General features: G+C 38.8%; 1 protein-coding gene across 1 annotated transcript in view; it reads left to right on the top strand.

Moving 5' to 3' along the window:
* The window catches only part of LRP1B (LDL receptor related protein 1B), a 482,733-nt gene that overhangs the window by 222,663 nt on the left and 243,076 nt on the right, over positions 1-16,994 (top strand). Inside the window, exons 22-24 of the mRNA XM_075511235.1 lie at positions 1,953-2,198; positions 12,192-12,389; positions 14,077-14,281. Of these exons, the coding sequence (XP_075367350.1) occupies positions 1,953-2,198; positions 12,192-12,389; positions 14,077-14,281 (649 nt within the window). The remainder of the gene's footprint in view (positions 1-1,952; positions 2,199-12,191; positions 12,390-14,076; positions 14,282-16,994) is intronic.

The raw sequence follows: 16,994 nt of genomic DNA, 5'->3' as shown, positions 1-16,994 counted from the left end.
AAATCTGACAGAAGTATAACAGATAACCTAATTGAATTATTATAAAATATATGGAAAGATAAAATGAATAGATTTTAAAAGAATCTATAGCAGTAGTATTGTACTATAGCGATGGTTTAGGGATAAGAAGTGAAACATGCTTTGTAGGAAAAATTTAGGTAATTTTATAATTCTGTTTTATTATATCAACAATTTGCCTCTCCCCACTGACCTTGCTTTGCATAAGATGTTGTACAGTCTCCAGCATTCTGTTACAAAGCATTTGAGATGTTTACAAGCCTTTTCACGCTCTGGGATCTATCTTTACTAGGAGACCCTGCACTGGGCTGTGCTGAGTCACCCGAGGCACTTAGCATAGGAGGCAGAGTTCGCTGGCTGGGCAATAGCTGCTGCAGGGCATGGCAGAGATGTCCTGCTCTGTTGCTCTGCAGACTGTACTGTAAGAGGGGATCTTCAATTCAGTGTTCCTCTGGAATATGATAAGCTTATGTTGTAGACCTAAATCCTCTGAGAGCTACATATGAATCCTATGCTGTCTAGATTCCAGGTGAAAGAAATTATAGCATAAGGTCCTTTATATTATTTCTATATTATTTCTATATTATTTCTATGTTATTTCTGTGTTTGGACAATTATCGTCCTACTAGTAGTAGCCCATTATGACACCTATATCCTGTTGGATATTGTATAGGGCCAACTTTGGTTTTTAATGGTTGTTACAACTTTTAGACAGTGTGTTATTAGTCAAGTATTTCAGCAGTTGTTAATTATTTAGTCTTAAAACATACCTAAGCATAAACCAAAGGACAAATATGGGATGTTGGGCAACACATTTGCATGTTAGACACGTTAAAGAGCTTGATCCCTTTTTGTCATGATATAAAAACTACATAAAAAACCAAACTTGAAATCTGAATGAAGGACTGTTAGAAGAAGGGCTTTTTAATTTATTTTTTTTTAAGTGGGAAGGAAATAATTCTTCTGTAGAGAACTGTTGTGTTTTATACGTCTTATCACAAATGAGCAGGACTTTCAGAGAATTGTTAGAATCAAACAAAATAACTAAAAGACACCAATAGATTAACAAATAAAAGTGAAGCCTAGTTTCTAGTGTAACAATGGACCAGTTTGGCCCTCCCCTTGATTCCATGGATATCATTAGTAGTATGAGGTAAGGAGTAGTTCTGTGCTTTTTTGCTTCAGAGGTCGCAGAATTTCTCACAAACACAATTATCATGCTTTTAATTCAGCTGCTTTAAAGGTTTCACAAATCACCTTCAATCCATTTAGCAGAGCTTTGCAAATCACCAGATACCTGCAGAATATAACATGAGAGTACTGACACAGAGAATGCAGAAGTAGGATTCTCTAGTAGCTGTTACTGGAAAAGGAGGAGAAGGAAATCCTGATTTTGAAATCCTATTCGTACAAGTTTCTTTGACAAGTTGCTTGGGATATAGATACATAGGACTAAAAGTTGGAGCCTTCTCCCCACAAGCTCAAGTGGCTGGAGGCAAGGGAAGTATTTGGGAAAGTATGCTTATTTCTCTGTGCATCAGCTTTTGGTCACCATTGAAGGTGGTTGACCCATAGTGGTCTTTGGACTGACTCTGTATGGACGCTCTTTAATTCTTAAGTGAATGAAATAATATGCATGAAAGTCTTTAAAAATACATATACATTGTACATCTGCCATTCTAAAATGCTGAAAGATTGCCGTGAATCTGCCATGCTCAATATTTACAAATTAGATAATTTTAAAAATAAATATAGAAAGCTGTTTAACAAATGTAAAATTCAGTTTGTGCTTCTTAGGGGCCTTTTACGTGTTTTAGTTGACCTGGTGACTTGCAATCTAACAAGAATCTAACAATCATATAAGAATATGCAATCTAACTGACAGCCCTTGTGGCCCTTAATGTTTTTTTTTTTTTTTTTCCATGTTATTTCAGATGAATGTTCACTTAACAATGGTGGATGTAGCCATCAATGTTCTGTGGTTCCTGGAGGAAGAATTGTATGCTCCTGCCCTGCAGGATTCAGTCTTAGTATAGACAACAAAACTTGTGAGATTATGGATTACTGTACCAAGCACCTTAAGTGTAGTCAAGTATGTGAACAGCATAAAAATACTGTCAAGTGCTCATGTTATGAAGGCTGGAAGCTTAGTAAGGATGGAGAAAATTGCGTTAGTACTGGTAAGTTGAAATTCAGTGTATTTTCAGTATTCCAGATGTTAATAGCTGTTTTGTCCATTTAGTGAGAGGTTATTTCCTTTTTTAAATAAGAATTATAGGCTTGGATTATCCAAATGTGGGGCTGATAGCAATCTGAAGAACTCTATAAAACTGTCCCTAGTCTTGATGCAGGATGAAGGGGTATTGCAATATTAGTTCGTTGCTTATAAGACTTTCTAAGAATGTTAATACCAAATAATTTCGAAGTTGTTTGAAGTTTTATACAGCTTTTAATATATATTTAATATGCAGGGGATATATATATATGTAAGTGTGTGTATATATATATGGAATATGGGGGATTTACTATGTATTTTGAAGAAATGGATCAATCTGTGACATCATGATATTGATCAGTATTACTTTAGGGTTCAGAAGTTTAATTTTGAACATGCATGCACACGCATATAGTCGATTATCTGCTGCCTGTTAGTATTCACAGTTTAAGCTATTTTTTCACCTACGACATTCTGGTACTTGTTTTTTGACATCAGTAAGCCCATTCAGCTAACTAATCAAGAAGAAAAGCAACATAAGGCAAAACAGGAAAGTATTCCCCTCGTTGTTCACTATTGATATGTACTGAAGCATGACCTAGAAACTATGTTAGGGGTGTCTTTTTCAAGAGCAGTGTGAATATGTTTGTGAAATACAAACACGTATGTGCAATATAAACTGTCGTCACATCTTTACCCCTGCTGTAGGGAGTTAAAAATAGCATTGATTTTGCTGTCAAGATTTTCAAAATTTCAGTTTAGGATTCTTTGATATTTTTATTTTTTATTATCTTTATTCTTTGATAGTACCTTATCAATTCTGTGTAGAAATATCTCCCAAACTGTCTATCAGTTATTTGGATATTTCATAATTCAATAGATATCATGATTAAGATAGTCTTGATTTATTCCAGATACTCTGCATTTCCTCAGATGAATCACAGGAAAAAATTCTGAATCAGTAAGCTAGAAATAAAAGCCCAAGTTTCTTATTCCTAGTCACCTGAAATAATTTAGTAGCTAGCAGCCAACTTAATGGTCCATATTTCAGAAAAGGCAAATTCTAATCCTTCTGCTTTGACAATGTTTGAGCTAATTTACAAAACATTTTAGAACTTCATTACAGTAGTAATGAAGCCCATAGTTTACTTATGGCCAAAATATCTATTGCATGTAATAATGATAATGTTTCTCTTTGCCAAAACAATGAATAATTAAAATTTAGGTTTATGTCATGGATGTTCTCTTAAATTACACGGCTTGCCTTTTGAGCTATTTTTTTAATTCATTAAGAATGTGGTTTATATTCATCAGGCTTGAATAACTGTTGTTATAATTTCCAGAATGATCTCCAAATTGAATCTTTGTGTCTCCATAATTGTTCCTATCGTATCTAGTCACTACTACAGTATGAGATCAGGAACGTATGTTGTTCAGATGTTACTGAGCTATGCTGATAGTAGACTCTCAAATCATGCTTCACTGACATATTACTGTGGCAGTGTATATCTGAACTCTATTTTATTGCTGTTAAAATTCTTATTTTATGACACTGCTTTAGTCTTATTCTCATTGACTTTTGATCAATCTAATTTGTTTTATTAGGGACATTTCCAATAATTCAAAAAGTTCATTCTTACTGGGTTACAGAAATGAAGGGATTCAAGGCATTTAAAGACAGTGTTAGTAACTTGGTGGAGGAAAGCTTGAAACATACTTTAAGTTAAAGCAAATAGAAATGACCAGTATATGGAAGCTAAGGGAAAAAAAACCAAAGTGAAATATACTCGCTTGTGCTGAAAAGTAAGAGGAGTGAGACTATGGTTTCCCAGTTTATCTTAAGCCCATGAGATATTTCTGCTTAGTGTTTACTGATGTTGGTAAGAATCTGAAGTTACAAATTGATTTTTACAGATTTTCTCAAAGAATGTAATATTAAATATATGATCTGAGACCGGTGATGTCAGCTGGTATAAAGAAAAATGATACCTTTTTTTACAAACCGTAAAGGTACTATCCTAATGCATCAAAGCTGCAACAAAATTATTCCATATTAAATATGACATATGCTTTTATAGTCACTAATAATCTTGGCCCCTTTCAGTTTATTTCATTTGAAAGCTGTGACAAATACTCTGAAGGACAGATCCTCTGATACTTTAGTTGTTGACTGTGTGAACAGCATTTTAGTAAAGTGAGTACAGTTTTGGTCTCATTTGTGAATCTGTTAGCCTCAAAATGTCCATACCATTTGTGTCTCTGTGCATGAGATCTAAATGAATATAAAATAAAGAAAAAAGTTTTCATATAATACTGTTACAACTTACCATATTAAGACCAATTGCTCTCTGGTTACCCAGCCCCCCGAGTCGGAAGATAGGGATGGGGACCAGAATGGAGCCCCCATAATCCAGGGGGAAATGGTGAGTGACCTGCTGCACCACTTAGACATTCACAAGTCTATGGGGCCTGATGAGATCCACCCGAGAGTACTGAAGGAACTGGCAGAAGTGCTCACCAAGCCCCTTTCCATCATTTACCAGCAGTCCTGGCTAACTGGGGAGGTCCCAGTTGACTGGAGATTAGCAAATGTGACACCCATCTTCAAGAAGGGCCAGAAGAAGGACCCGGGGAACTACAGGCCTGTCAGCCTGACCTCGGTACTGGGGAAGCTGATGGAGAAGATTCTCACTGTGTGTAGAAGATGACCAAGAGATCAAGCCCAGCCAGCATGGGTTCAGGAAAGGCAGGTCCTGCTTGACCCAACCTGATCTCCTTCTATGACAAGGTGACCTGCCTAGTGGATGAGGGAAAGGCTGTGGATGTTGTCTATCTAGACTTCAGTAAAGCCTTTGACACAGTTTCTCACAGCATTCTCCTGGAGAAACTGGCTGCTCATGGCTTGGATGGGTGTACTCTTCGCTGGGTGAAGAACTGGCTGGACGGCTGGGCCCAAAGAGTGGTGGTGAATGGAGTTTACTCCAGTTGGCGGCCGGTCACAGGTGGTGTTCCCCAGGGCTCTGTGTTGGGACCAGTCCTGTTTAATATCTTTATCAATGATCTGGACAAAGGCGTCGAGTGCACCCTCAGTAAGTTTGCAGATGACACCAAGTTGTGTGGGAGTGTTGATCTGCTTGAGGGTAGGCAGGCTCTGCAGAGGGACCTGGACAGGCTGGATCGATGGGCTGAGGTCAACTGTATGAGGTTCAACAAGGCTAAGTGTTGGGTCCTGCACTTGGGTCACAGCAACCCCATGCAACGCTACAGGCTTGGGGAAGAGTGGCTGGAAAGCTGCCAGCAGAGAAGGGCCAGCAGAGAAGGACCTGGGGGTGTTGGTTGACAGCCGCCTGAATATGAGCCAGCAGTGTGCCCAGGTGGCCAAGAAAGCCAATGGCATCCTGGCTTGTATCAGGAATAGTGTGGCCAGCAGGAGCAGGGAAGTGATCGTGCCCCTGTACTCAGCACCGGTGAGGCCGCACCTCGAATACTGTGTTCAGTTTTGGGCCCCTCACTACAAGAGAGACATTGAGGTACTGGAGCATGTCCAGAGAAGGGCAACGAAGCTGGGGAAGGGTCTGGAGCACAAGGCTGATGAGGAGCGGCTGAGGGAACTGGGGTTGTTTAGCCTGGAGAAAAGGAGACTCAGGGGAGACCTCATCGCTCTCTACAACTACCTGAAAGGAGGTTGTAGCGAGGTGGGGGTCGGTCTCTTCTCCCAGGTAACAAGTGACAGGACGAGAGGAAATGGCCTCAAGTTGTGCCAGGCGAGGTTTAGACTGGATATTAGGAAATTTTAGTTCACTGAAAGGGTTATCAAGCATTGGAAGGGGCTGCCCAGGGAAGTGGTGGAGTCCCCATCCCTGGAAGTATTTAAAAGACGTTTGGATGAGGTGCTTAGGGACATGGTGTAGTGGTGGACATGGCAGTGTTAGGTTTCTGGTTGGACTTGATGATCTTAAAGGTCTTTTCCAACCTATACGATTCTGTGATTCTGTGATTACAAGTTGAGTTCAAAGTGATCTTGTGAAGATGAACGATCCCCCAAATGACAAACAACTACTTCAATAATACCAGTTGGTATAAAGTAATTCTTAGAATAGCCATTGTGATTTAAAATGCCTTGAACCGGGAGTAGATGTGTATTATATTAGAGCAGTAATTAATAATCCTTTTTCCAGGAGAAAAAAATTACTCAGAGGAAAATTATTACCTTGCCCTTAGCCACATTTTTTTCTATCTAAAAATAGTGCTTTCCTATATGCCGTCAAACATTTCACTAGTACAGAGCAATAACGTGTAAAGTTAGTATGCAGCATGTCATATTTTCAAAACATTGTAAAAACATTTACTTGAGTGTCCATCAGAAGTCTAATGTGAATATGAATGGTGAAAATGCAGTAACGTATGTGAATTTTTTTTTTTTTTTGGATGGCATATCAGAATTAAATAGTGTGTTTGTCAGAGGAATCTAATGAATTACCAGAGAAATATATTGAGTTATGGAAAAATAAGTATGTAGAAATAAATTGCTTGAATTGAGCAGTTCTTTTCTTTTTACTTTCTCTTTCAATGTCTTTCTCTTACTTTCTCCTGGTTTTCCTTATTTCTGCTTACGTTCTCTTCATTTCTTGAGGGTTTTAAGTGTTGTCGGCTTTTTTTCCATCAGAGTTTCTTCACTTTCCATATCTCTTGTTTTCATCTAGTTTGCTTTTTGCTGTTCTGGCATGTGTACTGTTACATTACTGACTTCCCAAAGACTAAATGTTTCATTCACGTTTAAATTTGTATTGATTGAACTAAAAGTATGCCACAGAGCTCCATTATTCATGTAGAAAGTCAATATAAATTATATATTTTCATACTCCTCTTGCTAGTTTCTCTTGGAACACCTTTCAAAATAAGTTGTGCTGATATATTGCACTTGAACTCTTTTAGATGATAATAAGCATGCAGGAAAAAACCCTGTTCTTGAAAGATATTTAAATTTCATGTTTATGTTCAGCCTTTCAGGATTTGGTATAATAAAAGTTAGATGAACTCGGAAACACTTAGCTTAGTATAGATATAGTTAAAAAATTACTGTCAACCTTTTCTAAGCTGTGGGAACTCTGTTATAACACTAGATATATACATTTGGAAAAGAGGATGATGTGTCTGTATGTTTGATCTGTTTTAGCTGGGTTTAAATTAAATTTTGTTATAATTTCCAGATAGCTTTCAATACTAAAATGGGGGGCGGGAGGGGAGGATGGTCCAGTCCTCTCTAAGCAATGTCAAACTTCATTAGAAGGGTTTTTTTTCAGACTTTTTACGAAGTTATTATTTTCCTTTGAGGTAAATTTCATAAAAGCACAGTGTAGGTTCCTTGCTGTGCTACTGTTGTTACAGTAAGCTTCACTTAGCATTTTTCCCAAGAAAGAATTTTAAATTAAAACCACTGGAAAAGGCGAAGCATTATTTTTTCTATACAGTCTTTTTGAGTGTGTTTTTTGGCACTTTTCTCTATCAGAATTTTTTCTTAGAACTGTTAATGCAGTTCATGCTTTATGTTTGTATCGTGTATTTTATACACTTACCTATGTGGTAAAAAAAGCTTGGTGCAGTCATGAAATCAGAAGGTACAGAAATGTATGATTTTTCTCTAATAAATTGTTATCAATTACTTTTCTTTAAAAAAAGCTTTAAAGAATAGAATCAATAACCATTACATTGAATTGAGTTAAGGTAAGATTTTATGAAAGTATCTTAATCAATTGTTAAAATAAAAAGTATTTGCTCTCAATTTCCAGAAGAGGAATCAAGTAGGAGAATAAATCAAATTTTTGTTTTATACGGTGATAGAAGCATAACCTTAAATAAAATGGATTTGATTCAGTCTGAAAATTCTAATTCACTATAATATAGCTCATTTTGTACAGTCATTGAATGATAAGGTTGGAAGGAAGATCAAACGCTATCTAATACTGCTGTTGTTTATCTGCTTTCAAAAACCTTCAAGACACCTTCAGTGGTGAACTCCAAGTTTCCCAGGGGTGAGATGTTTCAGTGCCTCGCCCTCCTTAAGATTTTTTTTTTTCCCTAGTCTTTCTGAGTCTTCCTGCTCCAGTTTAAGCCTTTAATCCTTGGTCTACTTGTTATTTATATAGAAAACAAGGTTTTCCCATTTTCAATTCATCAGCCTTTTATGTCTTTGGAGAATTTTATGTGCTTCCAGTCATCATCTTATTCCATTGTTTTTTAAACTAAGCAATTCCAGTTTGTTCATTCTTTCCTTGCAGGCCATACTCTCTAGGACTCTTACAACACTTGCTGATTTCCTTTGCATTCCTGTAGTTGATTCACATTCTTCTTTATGAGCCACGCTCAGAACAGGGTACAGTATTGTAGACTGTCTTCACCAACGCTGAGGAGGAGGGAGTGGAAGGCTTATGTCATATTTATTTTAAGTGCAAACCTTGAGTTGACCTTATTTACAGTGCCATGCCATGGTTGATCTAATTTTCTAGATTCTTTCCTACAGATCTGATATCCCATCAGTTACATACTCAATTTTATGCAGCTTATTATCCTTGAAACATGGTACTTACTACATATACAGTAATAGGGGGGTGTCAGGCAGTAACAAGTAAAATTCTAGACTACTCCAGTGTACTGGGTTTGCATGGCAAGGTTTTGGTAGTGGAGGGGGCTACAGGGGTGGCTTCTCTGAGAAGCTGTTAGAAGCTTCCCCTTTGCCCGACAGAGCCAATGCCAGACGGCTCCAAGACGGACCCGCCACTGGCCAAGGCCAAGCCCATCAGCAATGGTGGTACACCTCTGGGATAACGTATTTCACAGAATCACAGAATCATATAGGTTGGAAAAGACCTTTAAGGTCATCGAGTCCAACTGTATTTAAGAAGGTGGAAAAAACTGCGCAACAGCAGAAGCAGTCAGAAGAGAGGAGTGAGAATATGTGAGAGGAACAACTCTGCAGACACCAGGGTCAGTGAAGAAGGAGGGGGAGGAGGTGCTCCAGGGGCCGGAGCAGAGATTCCCTTGCAGCTGTGGTGCAGACCCTGGTGAGGCAGGCTGTCCCCTGCAGCCCATGGAGGTCCACGGTGGAGCAGATATCCACTGCAGCCCATGGAGGACCCCACGCCGGAGCAGGTGGATGCCCGAAGGAGACTGTGACCCTGCAGAGAGGCCGCGCTGGAGCAGGCTCCTGGCAGGACCTGTGACCCGTGGAGAGAGGAGCCTACACTGGAGCAGGTTTGCTGGCAGGACTTGTGACCCCACGGGGGACCCACGCTGGAGCAGTCTGTTCCTGAAGGACTGCACCCCGTGGAAGGGACCCACGCAGGAGCAGTTTGTGAAGAACTGCATCCCGTGGGAAGGACTCACACCGGAGAAGTTCGTGGAGGACTGTCTCCCGTGGGAGGGACCCCACGCTGGGGTGCGTGAGGAGGGAAGAGCGTGAGGAGTCCTCCCCTGAGGAGGAAGGAGCGGCAGAGACAACGTGTGATGAACTGACCGCAACCCCCATTCCCCGTCCCCCTGCGTCCCTGGGGGGAGGAGGTGGAGAAATCGTGAGTGAAGTTGAGCCCGGGAAGCAGGGAGGGGTGGGGGGAAGGTGTTTTTACAATTTAGTTTTTATTTTCTCATTACCTTACTCTGGTTTGATTGGTAATACATTAAAGTAATTTCCCCCAGTCGAGTCTGGCCCATGACAGTAATTGCTGAGTGATCTCTCCCTGTCCTTATCTCGACCCAAGAGCCTTTTGTTATATTTTCTCTCCCCTGTCCAGCTGAGGAGGGGAGTGATAGAGCGGCTTGGTGGGTACCTGGCGTCCAGCCAGGGTCAGCCCACCGCATCCAGTCATCTGGTGATTGATTGCTCCATTATGTAAAGCAGAGTGGTGGCTGGACTCTGGCTCACAACTCACCAGCCAGGCAATAATTACTGCTATCCATTTGACTGTATTTAAATAGCCTTATCACAGAGGAACCTATGTAAAACTGGTTTCTCTCTACTTTCTGAATTCTTTCCACAGAAAGTTTGCACTGCGATGCAGTGCCTCTTGTTTGTCACAATATCCATCATTCTTTTGTTTGATGTAGTATCACATCTGTGACTTGACTGTATATCAGCCACAGTAACCAAGGAGCTGAATTTACATCTTTGCATTGTTACGGGAAGGGTAAGAAAGAGGGGGGAAAAAAGCAGCATGTGACCTGCTCATTTAAACCAAAATGTCCAAATAAACAAAATGGGGTTACTTTGCCTACGCATATTTTCTTACCCATTTCTCATTGTTGATTCACATTCTTAAGTATTGTACCTTAAATTTGACAAGATCCCATTGAACTCTAATCCTTTTCATCAGTGTACTTGATAATTTGCACCGTAGGTTGTGTAGCTTAAGCTAGCGTTCCTCTACTTGGAATGAAAAAAACCCCATCCAACATAGCACAGATTTATTAGGTTTCTTTTTTTCCATTGCGGTGTTAATTACTGAGAAACATAAAAGAAGCTACTGGTGATGTCCATCATGTGTGTTCTTATGCATTGGAGTTGCCTAAAAAGCAGTATGTCAGTACTCTCTGGTCTCCTGCGTAATAGCTGCCGATTTATCAGAAATTGGGAAGTGCCATTAAAGTGTTTCTCAGGTTCCGATAACTGGTACTTGTGAAATAGCTATTAATGTCAGTGATCCTCTTCTTCATTAAATTATTTAACTACTGCAGAGCTTTGAAAAATTGCATTTGCAGAAAGTCATTCATTGCTTTAACAAATAGGAGGATCGTTTGGAAAGTCCAAGCCAGATTATGAACAAGTACTTCAAGAGCAGAAACATAGCTCTCTTGAGGTACCTGATTAACTTAAACCATCATGGATAATTTGATCTGTATATGCAATGGTTATCAAGAGAAGAACATGAAATTAGTCTTTTCGAAAAGAGGTATATAAGCGTCTTTCCGTTTGGTGATAATTTGTGCAATCTTTTCTTTGAATATTTTAGAAGAACAATGCAGTATTGCCTATTGCCATAAACTGCCAATAGTCTGTCTTTTATATAAAATGGAGGTTTACTTGTATGGAAAACAGAAAGAACTGGGAAAAAAAAAAAGCAAGCTACTTTCCCACAGAAAAGGATTGGTGTGAAAAAACTTCCTTTATTAAAGTGGATATACCGAGTTGATTCGACAGTTTACAGAATCCAATTTTTGTCTTTCTTGGTTTCTTATTAACACAGCTACTTGTTTGAAAAACTTTTCTTAATCTAAAATGTGTAAGAACTATAATAAAAAATCAATGTTATAGTATGGCTGACCTATGCAGAGGGCATTTACAGGTATTTATATAGTTTGATATAAGCTCACAGGCACAAATAGTCTAGCATTAATTGAATAACAAAGGACACTTTAGTGGTAGTTGGATTTGTGATGGGGAGTATCAATAAGCATATAAAATGTTAATTTCCTTGCTTGGTAGTTTGGGGTGAGGGGTTTTTTTAAGCATTTCAATTGAATATTTTCAAAAGGCACATTATATATATTTTAGTAAATTATTTCAACTAACTGGCTTTTGAAACAACGTATAATTTAATGGATTAATTTTTCTGATACTTTTGAGACAACAGATTTTAATTTTGATAACATGCAACTTCTTAAAGCTCTAATTATGGACTCCTTGTGGTAAAGCTACAAAACACGGTTCAATAGTTGAGTTTGATATTCCCGAATTTAGTGTTTAATATCTCTAGTTATGATCAAAGATAATGCTAGAAGGGAGAAGTGAGAAGTCTGTGGGACTAAAAATGTATTTGAAAGACTCCTTATCAGAAGATGAATTGTTTTAATCATCTGTTTCTCCTGATAAAGTATTCTCTTGTTCTTATTCCACTTGTCATTTATATCAATATGTAACAGTATCTTCTTTATTATTCTTTTGAAATGTATAATCTTCTGCTTCCAGATCCATTTGAGGCTTTCATAATTTTTTCTATTCGACATGAGATCAGAAAAATTGATCTTCACAAACGTGACTACAGCCTCTTAGTTCCTGGTTTAAGAAATACAATAGCACTTGATTTTCATTTCAGTCAGAGTTTACTGTACTGGACAGATGTGGTAGAGGACAAAATTTACAGAGGCAAGCTCTCTGATACTGGAGGTATGAACTTAATCTTTAATTCCTTAACAGTAAGAACAACTGCAGTTACAGGGTATTAGACCTGATAAATCGTAACGATTTATTCACAGAAACAGACTTTATGATGGCATTCTGCCTTTAAAAAGGTGTGTATCTAGATTGTACTTGATGTAGAGCTAGAAAAATAATTTTTGTTATAAAAATTTCCTTTTGCAATAGGCTACAGGAGGAAGAAAATGGCAAATGCAAAGGGCTGATATTTCTTCCTGGTCCAATAAGTTCAATATTGATTTTTTTCATTTTTTGTAATTCACCTTCACCTTATTAAAAAAGTATAAGAATTTATCAGACATCTGATAAATTATCTCCTCTCACTTGGTGAAAGATTTTGCTTCATAATTTTATAGCGTTCAGAAAGACTTGTTCTTTGCCCTGGTGACGTAATTATGGCCTATAGCTCAATATAATCTCATAATATATACAAATGTGTTTCTGCAAAATGTTCTTTGTTGAAGTGTATATTCAGGTGCTTTCATTCCTATATGAGCTAACAGGCATAAGCATGTTTAACTTGCTTTTGTAAAAGTTCATGTATGCATTCGTGCATATGTTCTCTGACATGTTTTTTTGTTTGGTTGGTTTTTTGGGGTGGGTTTTTTGGTGGTGTTTTGTTTGGTGGTTTGTTTTGTTTTTTTTTTTTCTTTTTGGAGGGGGGGTGTCTTCTCCTTAATAGATGGTATTTGTGGGTATTTTTATATCCACAGATCCAGACCAGGAAAGAAATATCCTACACTAAGCTACACTAAGTAAATAACGACAGCCAAAGACTTGCTACTTTTCATTAATGGTTGTGGTGTTTGTATGAAACCAGTAAGGTAGTCTGTTGTCACACTGTATTATAATCACACTATACCAAAACTCAAGAGACTTCTGTGCTCTATTAAAAACAAACAAAAAAAATTTACTCCCTCAGTCTTGCAGCTGTCAAGACCTGACTTGCATCTGCAAAAAGCACTGTGCCTTCTTGGAAGTCCTGAAGGCTAACAGAGTGCTTCTGTAGTTGCCGTTCATGTGAAAAATGTTGAGACCCTCCAGAGGAAGTGTCTGGTAGGGAAGAGCTGTTAGTAAATGGTGACAGTATGAGTTGTGCATATGAATTCAAAGGAACAAAGTAAGGCTATTTATTGTAGAGCTTTTCAAAATGTGTCCAAACAGGCTTCTCCCTGACATTTCTGTCTTCATCACAAAGTTTCAGTTTTCTCTTTTTCTGATTGAGAAAGAGCTGAAATAAAGCTTCATGAGTTTTGTCTAGTATGCCTAGTCACTGGGAGGCAAAGCATGAGCATGTCCTTCACAGCTGCTGCAAAAGAGGTCCCTGGTATAGGGCACATGTACTTGTGTTGCTCTGCATGTGATCTCTGACCTTTATTGAAAGTTTCAGAGCTTTACTTACTAAAGCATCAGAGAACTAAAAATTTCTATTACTGTGCAATGAAGTTTATTTGTATATTGCTAAAAGTGTACTTATTTACAGCAGTCTATCGCATTTGTAAAGAAAAAATGTCACGTGGAACAAAGTATTATCATCCATCAGATTAATCAAGATTCACGTGATAGACTTGTATGTCCATGTTCATTCATATCAGACTCTATATTTGTTCTTTAAGAACCTTTTTTTTTTTTTTTCTCCCCCTTTCTTTTTTTTAAGGTGTTAGTGCCATTGAGGTGGTAGTACAACATGGCCTGGCCACACCTGAAGGTCTTACTGTAGATTGGATTGCAGGAAACATATACTGGATAGACAGCAATTTGGACCAAATTGAAGTAGCAAAACTAGATGGCACTTTGAGAACAACGTTAATAGCAGGAGCTATGGAACATCCAAGGGCTATTGCTTTGGATCCCAGATATGGGTAATTAGAAAAAGATTACTTTTTCATGTGGCAAAATATTTTAAAGATAGAGGTTTAAGTGTGAGTTTATTTGATTTCCTTTTTTGCTGTGAGTTATAGTTCCTAATTTGTCTTTAATAGTTCTTGAAAGTATATTTTGAGTGAAATACAATGCATTACTAGTGTGTTTTGCCCCAGTGAAAAGTGTTAAGAAAAGGTAAGTTGGGAGATACAGGGGTTTATTTGTTGGCAAATTACTTCCCTTGCTATGTGATTGTTTCATTTAATTTTTTTATGTGGATGATAGTAACTGAAGCCTTTGGTCTAACCTTTCCTGTGTGGTTAATAGACAGATTTAGGTATTGCCAAGGTGATTCATCTCACTTAGAGACTGATTTTTTGGTGGGACTATAAAAGTATAGCTTGGATGTTACTGGAAGACTAAAAGTTGAGTGAGAGAAATCCCACCTTTTGTGTTTGGTTCTCCATCTTTAAAGTGGAGATAATGCTTGCCAACTTCTGTCAGTATTTTTTCTACCTATTCATAAGGGATATTCTATAAACTGGAATATTATTAATCATAAGGAAATGAGTGCAGTAGATTCAGCCTACGACCATAAATATGTATTTTATCTAATGCCTGTCATAATTAAATGTTTCTAATAAATATTAGAATGTTTTCATAATGTAAAACAAAATATTAATTAAAACAGGCCAAAATTGGGTGTTTTTAAAAAGTATGACTAAATTAAAATACTGCCTGATTTTGGTAATATGCTAACACAATAAAAACTGTTTTCCCATACAGTGTAATTTTAGCAATCGTCAAACATATAAATGTATTTCACAATTCCATTTTAAATTCTTCACAGTAAAAAACCCAGTAATATTAAAAATTTGCTTAGGATATTTTTGCTTCCTTTTAAAATTAGCCTCTCATCTTTTTGGCAGAGCAAAAATGACCCATACATGCCATTTTTATTAAACTTTAAGTCAATAGACTTAAGTAGCAGAAGGAAAGGAAAACTCTTCATGGAACCCTTAACTCCCTGTTGAGCTAGCTGTCGGTTCTGATTCTGTATCGAAATTCAGTCTACTACTACAAAAATTTTATGATTCATGGAGTTAGAGCAGTGTTTTGAGGCTACATGAAGTTGCAAACTCATTACAGAAACCTTATTACCCAATATTGTGTGTAGCTGAATCTTCTTAGAGAGGCCAAAAGGTAATGGTCAATAGCTACATCCTCTTCTCATAATTATTGTTCTTTCAGGGAGGCGGGGGGAATTAAATGTGGCCAAAAATAATATAAATCTCAATGAGTTTACAGAATCATCATATTTAATGTTCTTTAGGAACCTGCTATGGTCTATCATGCGTCTTCACTGAATATTTATTTCAGAAACACTGCTGTGGACATAAAAATAAAAGTAGATAAAGGTCCCAGATTCTGAGACCTGAGGTCCCCCTGGGACCGAAAATTCTGAATTAGGAAGTACATGCTTTAATGAGTAAGGACCCTGCCCTCTCAATTCAGATGCTAGAAAGCTTATTTACAGAATGCATCTCTTATCTATAGAGATCTTTAAAAAGAGGCATACTGTTGGCAGAAGGATTGGCAGATAAGTCATTCAAATTAAATGGTTGGGAGGAAAAAAAAATCAAATCACCACTCTTCCTGAAACTGAAGGCTTAATCTGCCTTTTGAAAAGCTAGAAGCAATAGTGTGCTACACTTTGTTAGAATTGAGGAAAGAATAAAATCTTTGAACACAGATGGGAACAGCTCTTCAATCTTTTCACAAATAAATATGAATAAACAAACACTGATGTTTCAAAGTAGATGGTCGCGTTAGGATGGCACAAATCCTGTATCCCAATGGAGGCGAGGCTGCCGTAGCTCCATGCCTTTGATTCCAACCTGCAGTGAGACTGAGCGTGTATTCCCAGTCCACAGCACACACAGCTGCACATATACAACATACATAAATGTATCAACATATACACGACTGGCCACAAAGGTCTACACAGGCAGAAACTCTCAGCACTGAGACAAAGAAACAGCACCAACGGTCTCATCCTGTTAACCTCTCTGGCTGTTAAGGATGAAGGTCTTTTAGTGGGAAATATATATGTACGTATAATGTGGATTGCTCCAGCAGCTGGGTTTAGACAGCCAGTCTACCCAGTGGCTGGCCCTGGGATTGCTGGGCTGCCCAGCTGCTGGCTCCAGGACGCGTGAGCCCCACACCAGCTGCTGGTGAGGATCCCATCACACACGCTGCTGTAGCTGGGCATAGGCACCCAGTCCTACCCAGCAGCTAGCCCTGGATCCTCGCTGTCCCCAGCTGCCACACGCACACGTGTAAATGTCTCTCAGTCAGGCCCCAGACCTCACAGTCTCCCTGCCAGTTAGCCTGGCCCCCCGGCCCCTCTAGGAGCCAACTGCCCCAGGTGCCTCGCTCGCAGAGACGCACGCATGCATCTGGCTCCCATCCATTTAACCCACTCGCCAGTCTGGTTTCACCTTTGCCGGTGATCACACGCCAGCATGCACGCCCTGCCTCGATCACACGCTGACTGCACGCCCTGCCTCGATCACACGCTGGCATGCACGCCCTGCCTCGATCACGCGCTGGCATGCACGCCCTGCCTCGATCACACGCTGACTGCACGTCCTGCCTCGATCACACACTGACTGCACGCCCTGCCTCGATCACACGCTGACTGCACGT

This window comes from Mycteria americana, chromosome 9, assembly GCF_035582795.1.
Source record: "Mycteria americana isolate JAX WOST 10 ecotype Jacksonville Zoo and Gardens chromosome 9, USCA_MyAme_1.0, whole genome shotgun sequence".
In the NCBI taxonomy this organism is placed as follows: Eukaryota; Metazoa; Chordata; class Aves; order Ciconiiformes; family Ciconiidae; genus Mycteria; species Mycteria americana.
The sequence above is the reverse complement of the archived record's forward strand: the minus strand, read 5'-3'. Positions and strand labels throughout refer to the sequence as shown.